The sequence below is a fragment of the Bufo gargarizans genome, chromosome 8 (assembly GCF_014858855.1).
Source record: "Bufo gargarizans isolate SCDJY-AF-19 chromosome 8, ASM1485885v1, whole genome shotgun sequence".
NCBI classification, from domain to species: Eukaryota; Metazoa; Chordata; class Amphibia; order Anura; family Bufonidae; genus Bufo; species Bufo gargarizans.
The window spans coordinates 57502798-57518971 of NC_058087.1; the positions used below are offsets into that span (position 1 = coordinate 57502798).

Below are 16174 nucleotides of genomic sequence, written 5' to 3' on the forward strand. Positions count from 1 at the left end.
TAAAGTTCTAGGGTCATTGCAGTTCTCTTGCAGACGGCAGAAGGTTTTCCTCCAGCATTTCTATTCCAATAAGATCAAAGAAGAAACAGAAAGAAAGAAGCTCAGAGAAACTGCAGCAGGTCCTCCTCCACAGCCAAAGGAAAGAACCAAAAACTGAAATCTTGTTCTCAAGAAATGGATTCCACCATGCCTTGATAGAAGAGTTACCCAGGGTGCAGTGTGGAGCTCATCAAGTATCAGGATCACAAAAATGCATAAAAGTTTTAGTTTTTTTTTAGGATTTAGATATTGATAACCTCTCTTCAGTATAGGTCAGTGATAGGCAAACTGCGGCTCTCCAGCTGTTGCAAAACTACAAATCCCACCATGCCCTGCTGTAGGCTGAAAGCTGTAGGCAGTCTTTGCATGCAGGGAGTTGTAGTTCTGCAACAGCTGGAGAGCCGCAGTTTGCCTATCACTGGTATAGGTCATCAATATCCGATTGGTGGGGATACAACACTGCACTTGAATGGGAGGTGAGCTGCAGTACCCCGGACCATCCACCACGTGCTGTACGGAGTCTTCTGCTTCCAGCTCCATACACTGTATAGTTTCCAGTACCGATGGCTGATCTTGGAAGTGGCAGGTGCCAGACCCCACACTGATCTGATGTTGGTGACCAATCCTGAGGAACCCCTTTAAATTGGGTTCCAACTATAGACATTTATACGATATCAATTGGATGCATTAAAATATTTGATCATGGGGTCCGACCACTGGGACCTCACAGATGCTGAGAATGTTGACCACCCATATGTGATCACAAAGTCATGTGACGATTTGTGGGATCCCAACTGTAGAACCCCCAAAAATCCCATAATTATAGTTGTAATTTTTTTTTTATGTGGCTCTCGTGCTATACTGTACTTTATTATAATATACTATATCTGTCTCCTCTTCAACTTTTCTGTATGTGATTAGAAGATACAATATGCTGAAGTGCAAGTATTTACTGTGTTTCTAAATATATGGCACAACTTTCAAAGGAAGTTAATTTTTTTCCGGCTGTGATTTATGGTGAAGGATTGATGGGGATCGGTCCCACCTTTTATACACCAGACTTATTAAAATGTTTAATTCAACAGTCTATTTCAGCTCCGATCTGTTTCGGAAACGGAAAGTCATTTATCAGACACATCAATGGTTTCCCATGGGTAATAAAGTGGGCTAAATTGTGCTTGCTGGTAGATACAACAATATATGATTACTGCATCACTGCTTTGTGATATTAGCCTGATTACTTGGGATGTTCCTTTTTTTGTGTTTTTTTAACACTACCCTTGAATGCTAATTTGGTTTTGCAATCAAAAATAGGTCCAAAAAGTTACTGCTGATGAATTTCTTTATATATCCTTATTGTGATTGGAGCTCTATTTTTCTGATATAGTGTTCCAAATCCTCTCCATAGAGTTGATGTTACATGATAGAATTCTGGCTGCTTGAGGTCACCACTAGGGGGAGCATATTGTATACTGTTCGGTGCAATGAATGAACAGTATTCAGTAAGCTCCAGAGCTCGCCCCCTAATGGCAGTAGACAAAATTTTATTTTCAGCTATACAGTAAAACAACAGAGTTCGGCCGGTAGGGAAGAGTTTATATTTGAAAGACTCATACTGGTGGTATATTCTAAATTTCTTAAGGCCTCATGCACATGGCCGTTGATCGATTGACAGATCCAAACCCATTCAGCTTGATTCCGAAATGCCAAATCTGCCCCTGCTAGTGAGAACCAGCAGGATTCTGAATGCAGCTCTGGATGTGAATGGAGTATAATACGAATAACTACAAAAAGGTTACTCAGCGTTAACTATGTCAACTGTAAAGGGATTGTCAGAAAAGCTATTCTTTAACATGTCTCCTTGTAGCTTGTTCATTGACCTTCCTAGACGTGATACACAGCTTCTATCCAGAATGTGCTTTGTGGAACCATGGAACGTGTTGTAGAATGACCAGCCTCGGGCCACACTGTCTGCAGCCTTCATGTGCACGAAGCAGTGACTCAGGGAGGTTGTAATTCCAACTCACTATGAATAGTAGTCAGGAAATGTGTGTCATGCAGAGTCATTACTGAGTGATCAGATTGGCATGATACACTGGAGATGATTGCCCTGAAATGTCATTAAAACGCTCTTTGTCTAAATGAGAGATAAGCTTGCCTTTGATTACAGTATATATTGATACAGCAGCCATTCACGGAAGGGAATGAGATTAAAATCTCTTTGTTCTTCTGACCTTTATTTGCAAAAGACTTTTCCTACTAGTAATCTGCATGTGGACTCCTGGGCATTGATGGCGGCCAGTGCAGCCCCTTACCATGACCTCTTCTTTCTGAGCCGCTATTGTATTACATTAGTGTGCACTTTTCATTTTGACGTTTTTTTTTCTAATTAGTGTTGTATGGGAGGATTGTTTGGGAAGTGAATTGAAGTATCATTCAGCAGTGTTATGTTGGTCCTTTTAGAAGGAACCTGTCATCAGAAAGTATCCTGTCGTTAAAATCATTTTTTTAAATTTTTTTTAATTTTCAGCACATTATCTATTTTGAAAAGAATCCAAAATTTTTGTAGTTTTCACACTGACACTTCCCGTTCTTTAAAGATCACTTCTCAGCAGTCATCTGATTATTATCACAGACAGGATTACAAAGACAGATACCACCTCTGCATACATATCACACAGGACCTACCATTCACAATAGGTGACCAGTGATGGCCAGTTCACAGTGTTCGCCAACGAACACATGTGGGCTGCCATCTTAACCCACAAGTCCTTACCTGTGCCCGTGCCGCGAGCCGGTCTGAAACAAATGCGGTCACCGGGAGCAGGCAGTTCAGAGAACAGCTCGATGAAGGCCCCCGGCGGCTGTTCTCGGAACTGCCTGCTCCCGGTGACCGCATTTGATTTCAGACCGGCTCCCGACACAGGCACAGGTAAGGGCTTACCTGTGCATCGCCGGACTTGTGAGTCAAGATGGAAGCCCGCATGTGTTAGTTGGCGAACACTGCGAACTGGCCATCACTGTAGGTGACATCAGAGCTTGTCTAACCCCCGTTCCTGTGACTTCTGGTCAGGTCACAGAGCATGTATAGAAAACTCTCCCATAGGAGTCAGTGAACATCTCATTTCCCTTGTGCCTGAGTCCATGTGGCTGCAGCCAAGCATATCTATAAATGCTGTTCGCAGCAGTTCTGGCAAGATGGCTGCCCCTATAAGGCTACTTTCACACTGGCGTTCATGGGTCCGTTCGTGAGCTCCGTTTGAAGGAGCTCACGAGCGGACCCAAACGCCTCCGTCCAGCCCTGATGCAGTCTGAATGGACGCGGATCCGCTCAGACTGCATCAGTCTGGCGGCGTTCAGCCTCCGCTCCGCTCGCCTCCGCACGGACAGGCGGACAGCTGAACGCTGCTTGCAGCGTTCGGGTGTCCGCCTGGCCGTGCGGAGGCGAGCGGATCCGTTCAGACTTACAATGTAAGTCAATGGGAACGGATCCGCTTGAAGATGTCACCATATGGCTCAATCTTCAAGCGGATCCGTCCCCCATTGACTTTACATTGAAAGTCTGAACGGATCCGCTCAGGCTACTTGCGCACTTGCGAAATTTTTCTAAGTTATTAATGCAGACGGATCCGTACTGAACGGAGCCTCCGTCTGCATTAATATGATCGGATCCGTTCAGAACGGATCCGATCAAGCGCAAGTGTGAAAGTAGCCTAATCATGTTCATGAAATAGAATACAAAAAAAATAAATATCTACCATCAGAAAATAAGAACAGATTAGAAAAAAGGATATGTGCCACTGTCTGGGTTTAGTTGATGAATAAAGTATAGAGGATGCATTCCATTTAAAGAAAAATTAGATATTTTTTATTATTTGGGCGCTTTATAGCGGTGTAAAGTCTGCTGTTTATGGCAGTATTATTACCCTGACACTATATGGTGGTGTACTTTGGAATTAAATTAAGAAAACAACTGTCTAAAATGGTGACATTTTTTAAATAAATCTAACCCGACACTCTCACTATCTGGGTGCTGTCAACAAGCTTCTATCGTATGGTCTTATGATGTGTTGCTGTTTATTGCTTTGGGTTGACGATGATGTCTTACGAACTGATATTGGCATTTATTGACTATTTAAGGCAGTCTGTCACCAGGAAATTCACTGTTAAACCAGTCAGAATGCCTTGTAGCGCTAGCTCAGCTGAACGTAATCGTACCTTTCACTTACCCTAAGTTCACACCTGAGGGTTTTACAGCGCGTTCCTACGTGCTGTAAAACGCTCAACAAGGAGAAACCAATGCTTCCCCATGGGAATGGTTCTCACCTGGGCGTTTTACAGCGCGTACGATTGCGCTGTAAAACGCCCGAAGCTCAAAAAAGTTCTTGAGCTTCTTTGGGGCGTTTTGTCGCGCGTTCCCGTACATAGACTTTCGCGAACGCGCGACAATGGGCGTTTGCTTGTCTCTGTATGCGCGATTGTAAACGCCGGTACAATTGCGCATACAGAGCGCTCCATCGCGAACGCTCAGGTCTGAACCCAGGGTTAGAGATCCATTGCCCTGTTCTGGAGAAAAAGTACTTTTAATCCATATGCAAATGAGCATTCAAAGGGAACGTGTCTTTAGAAAACGACCTATTGTTTAAATCACATTTTTGTGTTAACCATACTTTGAAAGAATTTGGGGTGATTTTTTTTATTTTACATATTACTATCTATATTTAAAAAATATGTATATAATCCTGCAGTTTTACCACTGGCCACTAGGACAAATAATAGGTCATGATTTCCTGTTCTGTACAGGTACATTTTCACTTGTTATCACCACAGGCAAAAATACAAAAAGTAACACCTCTATATATAGATAAGACAGGATCCACCATTCACAGTAGGTGATATTACAGCTTATCTAACTCCTACCCTGACCTCTGCACAGGTCACAGAGCATGCCTAGAAAGCTCTCCCATTGAAGTCAGTGGGATCCCCTCCTGACCATTGTGTCTATGGCCCATGTAGCTTCTCTCAAAAGGCAGGAAGTCTTTATGATTGTATTTAAAATATAGAGCGTGAAAGGAAGAATTAAAAAAAATATTCACCAAAAATTCTAAAAACAAAATTTGCTAAAAAAAAAACGTGATTAAAAGGGGTTCTCTGGGAATTAGAAAAATGAAAATACTTAAATATTACTTCATTATAAATATATTCCCAAATACCTTACATTAGTTATAATGGCTCATTTTGTCTGGGGAGCAATCATTAGGAAAAACAAAATGGCCGCCATCCTATTAGTGCACACAAAACCTGTCCTAATCACACAGAAGGACAAGTTACTTCACAACACTGAGGTAAAGAGCTGCCTCATCCTCCTCTCTGCTCTTACTTGTCAGGGATTATGATCCTGAATACAGTTTAATATGGTCATCAGCTGAATCTCTGTAGGAATGGAGTTCATGAGAAGACATGAAGTACAGAGAGGAGGTGATGATGTGGCTAATGAGCAAGAGGACTTGTACGCAGTCTCCATTACCACAGTCTGTCCTGTCCATTCTCATGAACTTCATTCATACAGAGATTCAGCTGAAGATCTTCTCATCTGTATTCAGGATCATAATCCCTGACAAGTAGGAGAGGAGGATGAGGCAGCTCTTTACCTCAGTGTTGTGAAGTAACTTGTCCTCCTGTGTGATTAGGACAGGCTTTGTGTGTACTAATAGGACAGTGGCCATTTTGTTTCTCCTAATCATTGCTCCCTAGAAAAAAAAGAGCCTTCATAGCTAATGAAAGGTATTTTGGATTTCTAGCGATGGAAAAAGAAGAGGTCAACATTCTTCAGAAGATCTCTTTGTGTAGCCAACGAGACACTTGATGTATTTCATTGCATGCATGGAAGATCGTTTTTCCCTCTCCACCATTTCTAGAGCCAATACGAACTGGTGTCCTTGAATACGCCCCACTGGCCCTTCTCCATCTTGGGCAACTTGGATACCTAGCAATGGAAGGGTGTTCAGTGATAAGCAGTAGTCCAAACATTTTTGGGCTCATCTTATGCGAACAGCAAGCACAGAAAAAGACCCTCTACTACTGCAGGGAAGGGTCTATTACAATGGGGAAGTCCTGAAGTTTCCACTAAGAAACAAAAACAAGAATGCAAATAGCAAAATAAAAGCAGAAGTCATTTTTGCAGTATTGTGGAAACTTCTCTAACCACATATCCATGTGAAGATAGAGCAGCCACCCGTCTGCAGTCTTGTTCCGATTTACCAAAAAAAACAAGAACTAATTAGTCTCAGTTCCACCAAGTTCAGTATTGTGCAGGAAATGTTGAGGTCATCTGAGCCACCACTACCAAAAAAGTGGCTTTTTATCTATTTATTATGGAGTCCCAGTAGATGCTATGACTGTCAGGTTACATCCCTGGATCTGTTCACAACCAAGCCCTGTGTTTTCTTTAATGAGCAGTAACAGGAGGACAGAAGAATACATTGCCGGTAAGGTTAGGATGAAGTCATGTGGCCAGGGGCCATTTTTGCTGCAAGAGACGATGGACCGTAAAATCCCAATTTAACCCAAGAAAATGTTTTATTTACCTGAGCAGCTATTACTGTGCTTGAGCGTCTTAGGCTTATTACCTGCACAGAAATAAACCTTTAAAATATTCATTTATTTGCCTTGTATTTCATAAGGTAATATAAAGAAATGTATTAAATGCATGTAAACAGTATATCAATATAATGCATGTTATCATATTATAGAAGGACAGCAGAAATTTCCCTTAAAGGGAACCTGTCACCGGGACTTTGTGTATAGAGCTGAGGACATGGGTTGCTAGATGGCCGCTAGCACATCCGCAATACCTAGTCCCCATAGCTCTGGGTGCTTTTATTGTGTAAAAAAAACGATTTGATACATATGCACATTAACCTGAGATGAGTCCTGTCCCTGACTCATCTCACCTACAGGACTCATCTCAGGTTAATTTGCATATGTATCAAATAGTTTTTTTTACACGATAAAAGCACACAGAGCTATGGGGACTGGGTATTGCGGATGTGCATAGCGGCCATTTAGCAACCCATGTCCTCAGCTCTATACACAAAATCCTGGTGACAGGTTCCCTTTAAAGGGTTTTAGTGGAGTTTAATATGGATGGCCTATTCTCAGATTGATGGGGTTCTGACTCCCGGCACCCCCGCTCATCAGCTGTTTGAGCACAGCGGCCTATTGATGTCAAATTTTCGGTCACATGGCCTTTCTGCTGCTCAGTCCCATTCAAGTGAATTGGCCCGAGCCGCTATACCAAGCACAGCCAATATAGAGGCTGTGGCGCACTCAGGGGCTCTGCGACCTCTTCACACAGTTGAACATTGGAGCTGATAGGTGTTGGAACCCCACAATCAAATATCGATGACCTATCCCGAGAAGAGGTCATCAATATTTTCCTCCTAGAAAACCCCTTTAAAATCCACCATAAGGCATGGCTCGGTTTCTTAGTGATACAGTATGTTTGCTGGGGCCTGTTTCCAGGATGGGAGTGGTAGTGGCTCCGGTTGTAACAGTCAACCACAGTGGCAATCCTCACACCGATGCTCCCTAGGGCTGGGCAGTGAAAGGAGGGGCTCCTTTCTTCCCTCAGAGCACACCCTGATGTTGGGGCTCCTGCCTGATGGTAGTTGGGGTGCCCTTGATGTCATAGGTTTGGTGCGGTTGCAATGGCCGGCGTATGGTGCTGGAGTCAGTAACCAAGCCAGATGTAGAAAACAAAAGTCTCTCTGCAGAATGGTACTTGTAGTACAGACAACGGTATCAAAACACAATTCCAACAGTTCACAACACAAATCTCCCCGGATAGCAACGTATGGATGGAGCACTCGTTCCTCTACTTCCCCAAAGTCTCTTTCTGCAGATTCTATGGCTGCCACTATTAGTCTTGCAATGATGGCTGTAATTTCCAACTGACAGAGATAGAGGGTTGAAGATACGTCTGGCCGGGGCATGTCCAAGTGTGAAGGGTGCAGGGGCGGATTGGCCAATTTCCCTGTGGGCTGATGCCCAGTGGGCAACTGAAGCCTTCTCGATGGCCGCAAGCCAGGTACATAATGATCTGATGCTCAACGGTTGCAGGTGCCCTCCTGAACTCAGCTGACTGTCCTCATGATGGTGATACAATTGAATACTATGATGAGGGCGGCAGTATTTTGTGCTGCCCTGTGGTATTTGGTTCTGCTGGGGTGGTATTCTCCGGTGCACTACAGTATTGCAGGCCCTGCCTACTTCGGTTGTCTCTGCCTACTTGTGTTGTCCCGTCTTCTGTCAGTTTGAACCCACCTACAACATAGGGAAACTTTTTGGTTTTATTCCAGGGCCACTTTAAGTTCCCAATCCGCCCTTGGAAGGGTGTCTGAACAATATCAGCTTTGACTAGCAAATACTTCACATTTACACTGGCCGAGAATCTGCCAGATAATCGCTAATGACTGAGCGATCATAGGAACGATTGTTCATAGATTAATATGCTCGTTTGTGCAGGCACCTAAATGGTCCTTTGCCGGCAGCAGATCGTGCTGTCTAAACATCCCCTGCTGCCGGCAAACAATGATTCTGATGAGCGATGGCATTAGTGATCGCTCCTCCCCATATGGTGGAGGAGATCGCTGCATATAAATGCGTCATTCTCCTTCAAAATGGTTCCTTCCCGACAATCGGCTGCTAAATTGTCTGCTGTAAAGGGATCCTAACTGACTCCATTGCTTGGCTTGCAGATCCTGGACCCTCTTGGCTCTTGGCCTCATTATGGTGAGGTCTTTCTCTCAGTAGATAATCTTCAGAGAAGGTGATCCTCTTGAACTCTAGTTCAGTCCTCTGCTAAAACACTACACTAAGCAAGCAGCGGATGCAGGCTCCACACCTTAACTTCCTGCAGGGGCTGTGTCAGAGTTGGTTAACTCTATCACTTCTATACATAACCATATTGGCAATATACTGATATAACAATAAACAATTTTGCAAGTACTCTGTTCTGGGCTACTACATATATTAGGCATAACAGTAAGAATGCCTAAAGATTTGATGACTAGTATCGTATATGGCATTTAATAGCAATCAATAAAATTTTAGTGGCCTTGTAATTAGCAAAAATGTATTTCTTTAATCACATCTTCTGAGCAAAGATGTATAAAATTGAGTGCAAATTAGAGCAATGAGCTTACTAGTTTTGCATATCCAATAATAAGAGTTGGCTACCTGTTACTCACCTTTCCTGGCTTCAGCAATGAGCTGCTGTGGTCCCAACCTACGAAACCAGACACCTGCTTCTTCCCATATTCTGTGTTCAGTTTCTGAGAGGTTTTGACGTAAAATATTTTTGCGGTTATTACTATGTACATTCCTATTTACACGTTTCCATTCACGCTGCTTGTGAACCCGCTTTAAAGGCAACTGAACCTCCAGCCTGAAAGTGCTCACAGATAAGTGTCAAAGTGAATCAGGAATCAAATGCTTCTAGTAATTGCATGGCTTATGTAGCATTGTGACACTTAAGTTATTTCCGGTGCCCTGACAGACAGTAACCGCAGGCTGACTGCTTATACTTATCTGTACAACCATGACAGCAGTATAACATAATCAGCCGTCCTTTATATTGTGCTTTGAGTCTTATATACAGGTGAAACTCGAAAAATGTGAATATCGTGCAAAGTTCCTTTATTTCAGTAATGCAACTTAAAAGGTGAAACTAACATATGAGACTCATTACAGGCAAAGCGAGATATTTCAAGCCTTTATTTGTTATAATTTGGATGATTATGGCTTACAGCTTATGAAACCCCAAAGTCACAATCTCAGGTTCCCTTTGCTCAGGGGGTATGGACTAATTAGCTGACTAGAGTGTGACACTTTGAGCCTAGAATATTGAACCTTTTCACAATATTCTAATTTTAAGTTGCATTAATGCAATTCCTTTTAAGTTGTATTACTGAAATAAACTAACTTTTGCACGATATTCTAATTTTTCGAGTTTCACCTGAATGTGTTTGTGAGGTAGGTACTTATTTCCAACCCAAAAATCGATACTTTCTGAAAAATCTTATGTGTTTCGTGGTTATGGTACAAAATGGTCTGTTACAAAAAAGGGTGCTATTACATGTATGTAGCCAAGCTGTGATAACTTGCTTTAAATTCCAATCACAGAGTACAGAGGTAACCACGCATGTAGTAGCACTCCTAAAATGAATTTCCATATTTTTACAAGAAAAGCATTGTTTTTGTGATTCCAAACTCCAAGTCCTCTGTGTAGACAGAATTAAATGATTAAAATTCTGGCTGCCTGCAGCCACCACTAGGGGGAGCTTACGGCATACTGCTTTATTATTGAGTTCAATTAATAACTTTATGCAGTAAGCTCTTGAACTCCTCATACTGAAGGGTCTAGCCTGCAAAATGGCTTGCTTAGTGCACATGTGAACATAACATCAGCATGTGTATGTGATGAAAATTGGGTATTCATCAGTAAAGTGAAGACAGACTGCGAAGTGGTGCTTTCTTTGCTTTATATCTGATATGGTTAAGACATAATGAGGAAAGAATGGCCGTTAATGGGTATCAACGGGCATAGTCACCCCAGTAGACTCTGGTCCTAGGAGTTGGAAAGTTTTGGATCTGTCATACTTCACACTTGTATGTATGTAATTGTGTGCTGTGTATGGTTTACATAGATATATCCCTTGTGTAATATGACCACTTCAGGCAAAACTGGACCTTGGGGGAGCATAACACAAGCTTTCTCTCTTTCCTCTTCTTTTAGTCATGCTCCGCCCCCTAAGGCCCTGCACTAAGCATAATACTATATCAGCCTTGCCCGGAGTGTTCCTTTAACATTATTTACTGAAATACAGTACAGTACAGTACAAAAAGTTAGGGATGTTTGGCTTATGGGTGAAATTTCCGGCTGAACCTAAAATGCACTCTAACCTTTACAGGTGAACTTAATGTGTCCTCCTTTAAACTTTTGATTGCCCAGGTCTAACTGTTCAATGTTTCAGTACTTTTTGCACAACTTGCTGTTCTCTAACAATGAGCTTAACAGCAAAATTCACAACAGGTGTCTGATCCATGAATTGCCCAATACATTTCCTGGTTCAATTAGAATTGATATTTAAACAGTCCTCCTCATCATGCTGTTCACATTTTGACATCATGAGACCAAGACGACATCTAACAATTGATCAACAGTACCTCGCCATTGCGAGACTTTAAGCAGGATATTCTCAGATAGAAGTGGCCACTGAGCTTAGAGTGTCACAGAATGTCATCAGAAGGTTGGAACAGAGATACAGAGAGACTGGAAGAGTCACAGAAAGGCATAGAAGTGGACATCCTTTGGCCACATCCAACACTGATGACCGCTTTATTGTGAACAATGTCCTGTGGAACCGGATGATGAATGCCACACAACTCCAGGCACATTTAAGGGAGGTGTGAGTCACCCAAGGGTCATGTCAGACCATTCAAAACCATTTACATCTGTGTGGTCTGTGCGTTAGATGACCTGCAAGGGTACCTGACCACTGACGTCATCGTCTTGCATGGGCCAGGGAGCATCTACGCTGGACAAGGGACCAGTGGGCCTCAGTGCTGTTCACTGATGAAAGCCGATTCACGCTGAGCAGAAATGATGGCCGCCAATGATGTTGCACTATGCATCAGCCACCGTTGTCACCAGACGAGCCTTTGGTGGTGGTGGTGTTACAGTGTAGGCAGGTGTGTCTAGTCAATACAGAACTGCCCTACACTTTGTGAATGCTACAGTGGCAAGCCCATACTACTTCAATAACATCATTCATCCAGTCATTGTGCCTCTGCATGAACAACACAGGCCTAATTTCATCTTCGTGGACGACAATGCGCCAGCTCATCGAGGTCGCATCATTAGTGAACTGCTGCTGGAGACTGAGGTACCTCAAATGGAGTGACCTGCACTTTCTCCAGAACTAAATCTCATTGAAAACCTATGGGATCAGCTGAGTCACCATGTAGAGGCTCACAACTCTGTACCCCAGAACCTCAATGACCTGAGGGCCGCCCTTCAAGAAGAGTGGATATGCCTCAGCAGACAATAAGTCAACTTGTGAACAGCATAAGATGTCGTTGTCAAGCTGTAATTGATCCTCAAGGCCACATGACAAGTTATTGAGACACTGACATTTTTGTGGCAGTGTACCCAGCACTGGTGTTGGCTTTTGTTTCAATAACTTGTTTGAGATGGGGAAATTACCATTGCTGCTTCTACTTAAATGCCCTACCTTCATGATATAATATCACTGTAGCAGGAACTTTTTACATTTTCCATAAATTTCACCCGAAAGCCAAATATCCCTAACTTTTTGTGAGTAGTGTATAATAAAATGCATCATAAGTGTAACCCACAGTATACTGTTGAGTGTATATCGGCAATAAATGAGACCTACACATAGTATATAACATCTATACAGTGACTATATCATACCTTTGTGTTGCAGGTATAATACTTTGCCGAGTAGACGGACACTTAAGAATTCAAGATTAGTCTGTAAAAAGGACGACGTCCACGTCTGTGTCATGTGTTTACGGGCGATCATGAATTACCAGGTATCTCATTTTCTCTTCCTATGTAATAATGCTTGCATTGATTCAAGAATACAGTGCAAGCCTGTGATAAAGACATATGGCTCCATTCACATTGCTGTTTCTATTAGAGCAAAATAGGTCCAAAATGTTTGCTGATTACCTTCTTAATATATGTTTTGGGGTCAGAGAGAGATTTTCTTATGATAAAAAGATCCAAATTCCCTGTCTGGGGATAAAATTCTGTTAGGTTTCAGCCACCACTAGGGGGAGCTTTGGAGATTACTACATACATGCTCCTACATGTCCCCCTAATGGTGGATGCTGGTAGTCAGCTGGCCAGAGATTTGGAACACAAAATGGGAAGTTCAACCTCGATAAAATAGTCTTTTTTACTAGTGCTTTTGTCCTATATTCTTAGGAGCTGATAATATCCCAATATCCCAATGTTTGATAACTATTTTCTTTCACTTTCTGCAGTATGGTTTCAACATGGTCATGTCCCATCTGCACGCCGTCAATGAAATTGCACTAAGTTTGAACAATAAGAACCCAAGGTGAGCATTTGAAGTGCATTATATGACATGGACAAAGGACACTCCTGAAACTATCAAGAGAGAGATGTGCAACATGCTGCCACTCAGGCCCAATTGTGTCCCAGGTTTATCGGAATGCCGAGTGGCGTGGTGCGGCCCTTAATAGTCTCTGTGTGTGTCACGGTGCTCCTGCCTGGATACTGTTGGTTCCCAGGGTTAGGCTCCGAAGCAATAAAGGGGACAGTAATGGTGGAGGTGGAGAAATAGTTGAATCCAGACTTTTATAAAGTTCAACAGCTTTACTTGCATCATCTTGCATCCAGGCAATATTTGGTCTTTCTCTTGGTTCCAGCAGGTTTAGGGTTAACTGGCAAGCAAACTTGAATATTCTGTTTTCTCTCCCTGCTGTGCTAAACTCCGCTTTAGGCCTCTTTCACACGAGCGAGTTTTCCGCGCGGGTGCAATGCGTGATGTGAACGCATAGCACCAGCACTGAATCCTGACCCATTCATTTCAATGGGTCGGTGTACATGAGTTGTTTTTTTTTACGCATCAGTTCTGCGTTGCATGAAAAACGCAACATGTTCTATATTCAGCGTTTTTCACACAGCCCTGGCCCCATAGAAGTGAATGGGACTTCAGTGAAAAAAAAATCCGGAAGCAAGTGTGGATGCAATGCATTTTTCACTGATGGTTGCTAAGAGATGTTGTTTGTAAACATTCAGTTTTTTATAACGTGCGTGAAAAACGCATCAAAACGCATTGCATCCGTGTGGAAAAAACTGAACAACTGAACGCAATCGCAGACAAAACTGACTTAACTTTCTTGCAAAATAGTGAATGCATCCGGACCTAATCCGTCACGCTCGTGTGAAAAAAGCCTTAGTCTCATCACTGAATTTTAGGACTGTTCTGGTGTCTTTGGCTGATGACCGTCTCGCAATACTCTGTCTGTTAATCTGTAAGGAGTCAGGGTGATTCTCCTCTCCTTCCAACTCTAGACTAGACTGCACTCAGACTGAAAACTTCCTGCAGCCACTACCTTGGTAGGAAGCAGGACTGGCCCACCTCTGCCCAAAAGAGGGAGAATGGAATGGTAAGTTCCATTCTATCTAAAGATCTGTCTGCCATATCCGCTGCCACCTTCTGGTGAACCAGGCACATTACATGAACAAAACTGTTTCATAGCAACATTATGAATGCACAGTGTAAAAGTGCAGTGGAGCGGCAACGGGCTTGGGTCCCTTTAAGAAATGTTCTTGACGCCAGTTGCAATGAAGCACCCACGGCTAGGGCCTTATAAGATGTTTGGTACCCAGGTGTTGGAATGGCCGCGCGGTATAGGGTGGCCTAAAATGTCCCTTTATATAATGGTTGTATGTGTCATGGTGTTCCTACCTGGATACGCTGGACCCCAGGCGTTGGCTCCAATGCAGCAAAAGGGGGGTAGTTGAATAAGGGGGTGAAGAATAAACTGAGTCCAGACCTTGTGATGAAGTTGAAACACAGATTTACTTTGCATAAACGTTTCTCCAAACGGTTTACAGACTTTATCTTGGTCCCAGCAGGCTTCAGCATAAACAAAACGGTGGCAGGCAAACTCCTCTCCTCTCTGCTACATCTGTTGCTCTCTGGCTCTGCTGTGCTGACAGGGTAGCTGTACAACTTGACTTCCTCTGGATGCTGAAACCTCTCTCTGAATTATGCCAGGAAACTCTTCCTCCTGGCTTTTGAGGTTTTAAGCTTTGGCCTCCATGTCCAGCAGAACTGAAGGTGCTCTGGTTGGCTTAGGCAGGGCACCTGCTTCCTCCCCCTAGCTGGGGGTAAGCTAGACCTTCCCCTTGAAGGGAGTAAGCTAAACTCACTCTAAATTGAACTTCTCCCTCCCTGCAGCAAGTGGGACACGTTCACCACACCACAGGGGGGGGGGGGGGGGGATTAGAATGGAAAAGAGGGTTGTAAATGTAGCTCTGCCATGCTTGCTGCCACCTGCTGGTGAACCAGGCACATTACATTTAAGTGTCAAACATAGGAATGCACATTGTGAAGGACCTGCAATAAATACACAGATGACATGATTTTAGCCCATAGGAGATAGTAGCTAGGTGCAGAAGTGATAATGCCACTCTGGGGCGTTACAAAAGGACCTGGAATAAATATACAGATGACATTCGTGGGTAACCCATTAGAGACAGTAGCAGGGTGTAGGAATGGTAGTGCCACTCTGGGGTACTATGGATGTAGCAGATATATATTTGTCAGATGTGGCTGAGCTGGGCTTGCCAAGTGAAAAAACCCATTGATTCATGGCCTGTCCAGAGGATGGGCCATTAATACTAGATTAAAGCTTAATAATATTTGTCACGTTGATTACTAATTTACTCATATACAGTATTTCTAGGAGGCATATATGAGGAACGGGAGAAACTCATAAGTCAAAGATAAGATGTTCCAAATCAGTTGTTTCAGTGAAATACAAGTATTAGCTAAACTAGACATGTGAGCAGAGCTGACGAATCCTCTTTAAGACTTTGCACCGGCAATAACTTCATGTTAATAGCCCAGCGGAGAGCGGTCAGCTATAAAGTGCGCTTCATGAAAGGCGATATAAATAACTATATTTGATAGCTTAGTTAATTAAATTTACCTTTAGTCTATTTCCTCTGTGTTTGCGAATGGAGTTTATTACAGCGAGAACACAACCAATTCTCCTGGAGAGATCCATTAAAGTTGTGTTTATGTAGTAGGGGACAGCACCATTAAGTGATCACTGCTCCTGGGGGCCACTATACGAAGAGTTAAATCCGGGGTTGTATTCATTCTGCCATGTGGAGCCGTCTTCAGGATCAGCAGTTTCCTGAGTATTCTTGAAGCCTCCCGTATGTCCACGTCTGATGGAGGCTAGCAGGCGGCCGTGATGTTGGTTCATTCAGTCTCCATATGGCAAAATTAGGTCAAACATGTTGTCTCTGCAAATGATAAATGAGTGCATTTAAGTTTTA

The 16174-nt window shown here is 43.0% G+C and overlaps 1 protein-coding gene across 1 annotated transcript in view; it reads left to right on the forward strand.

The window, feature by feature from the left end:
• Positions 1-16174, forward strand: part of FMNL2 (formin like 2) — a 215121-nt gene that overhangs the window by 139488 nt on the left and 59459 nt on the right. The window contains 2 exon segments of the mRNA XM_044302780.1: positions 12552-12660; positions 13117-13193. Coding sequence (XP_044158715.1) covers positions 12552-12660; positions 13117-13193 — 186 coding nt within the window.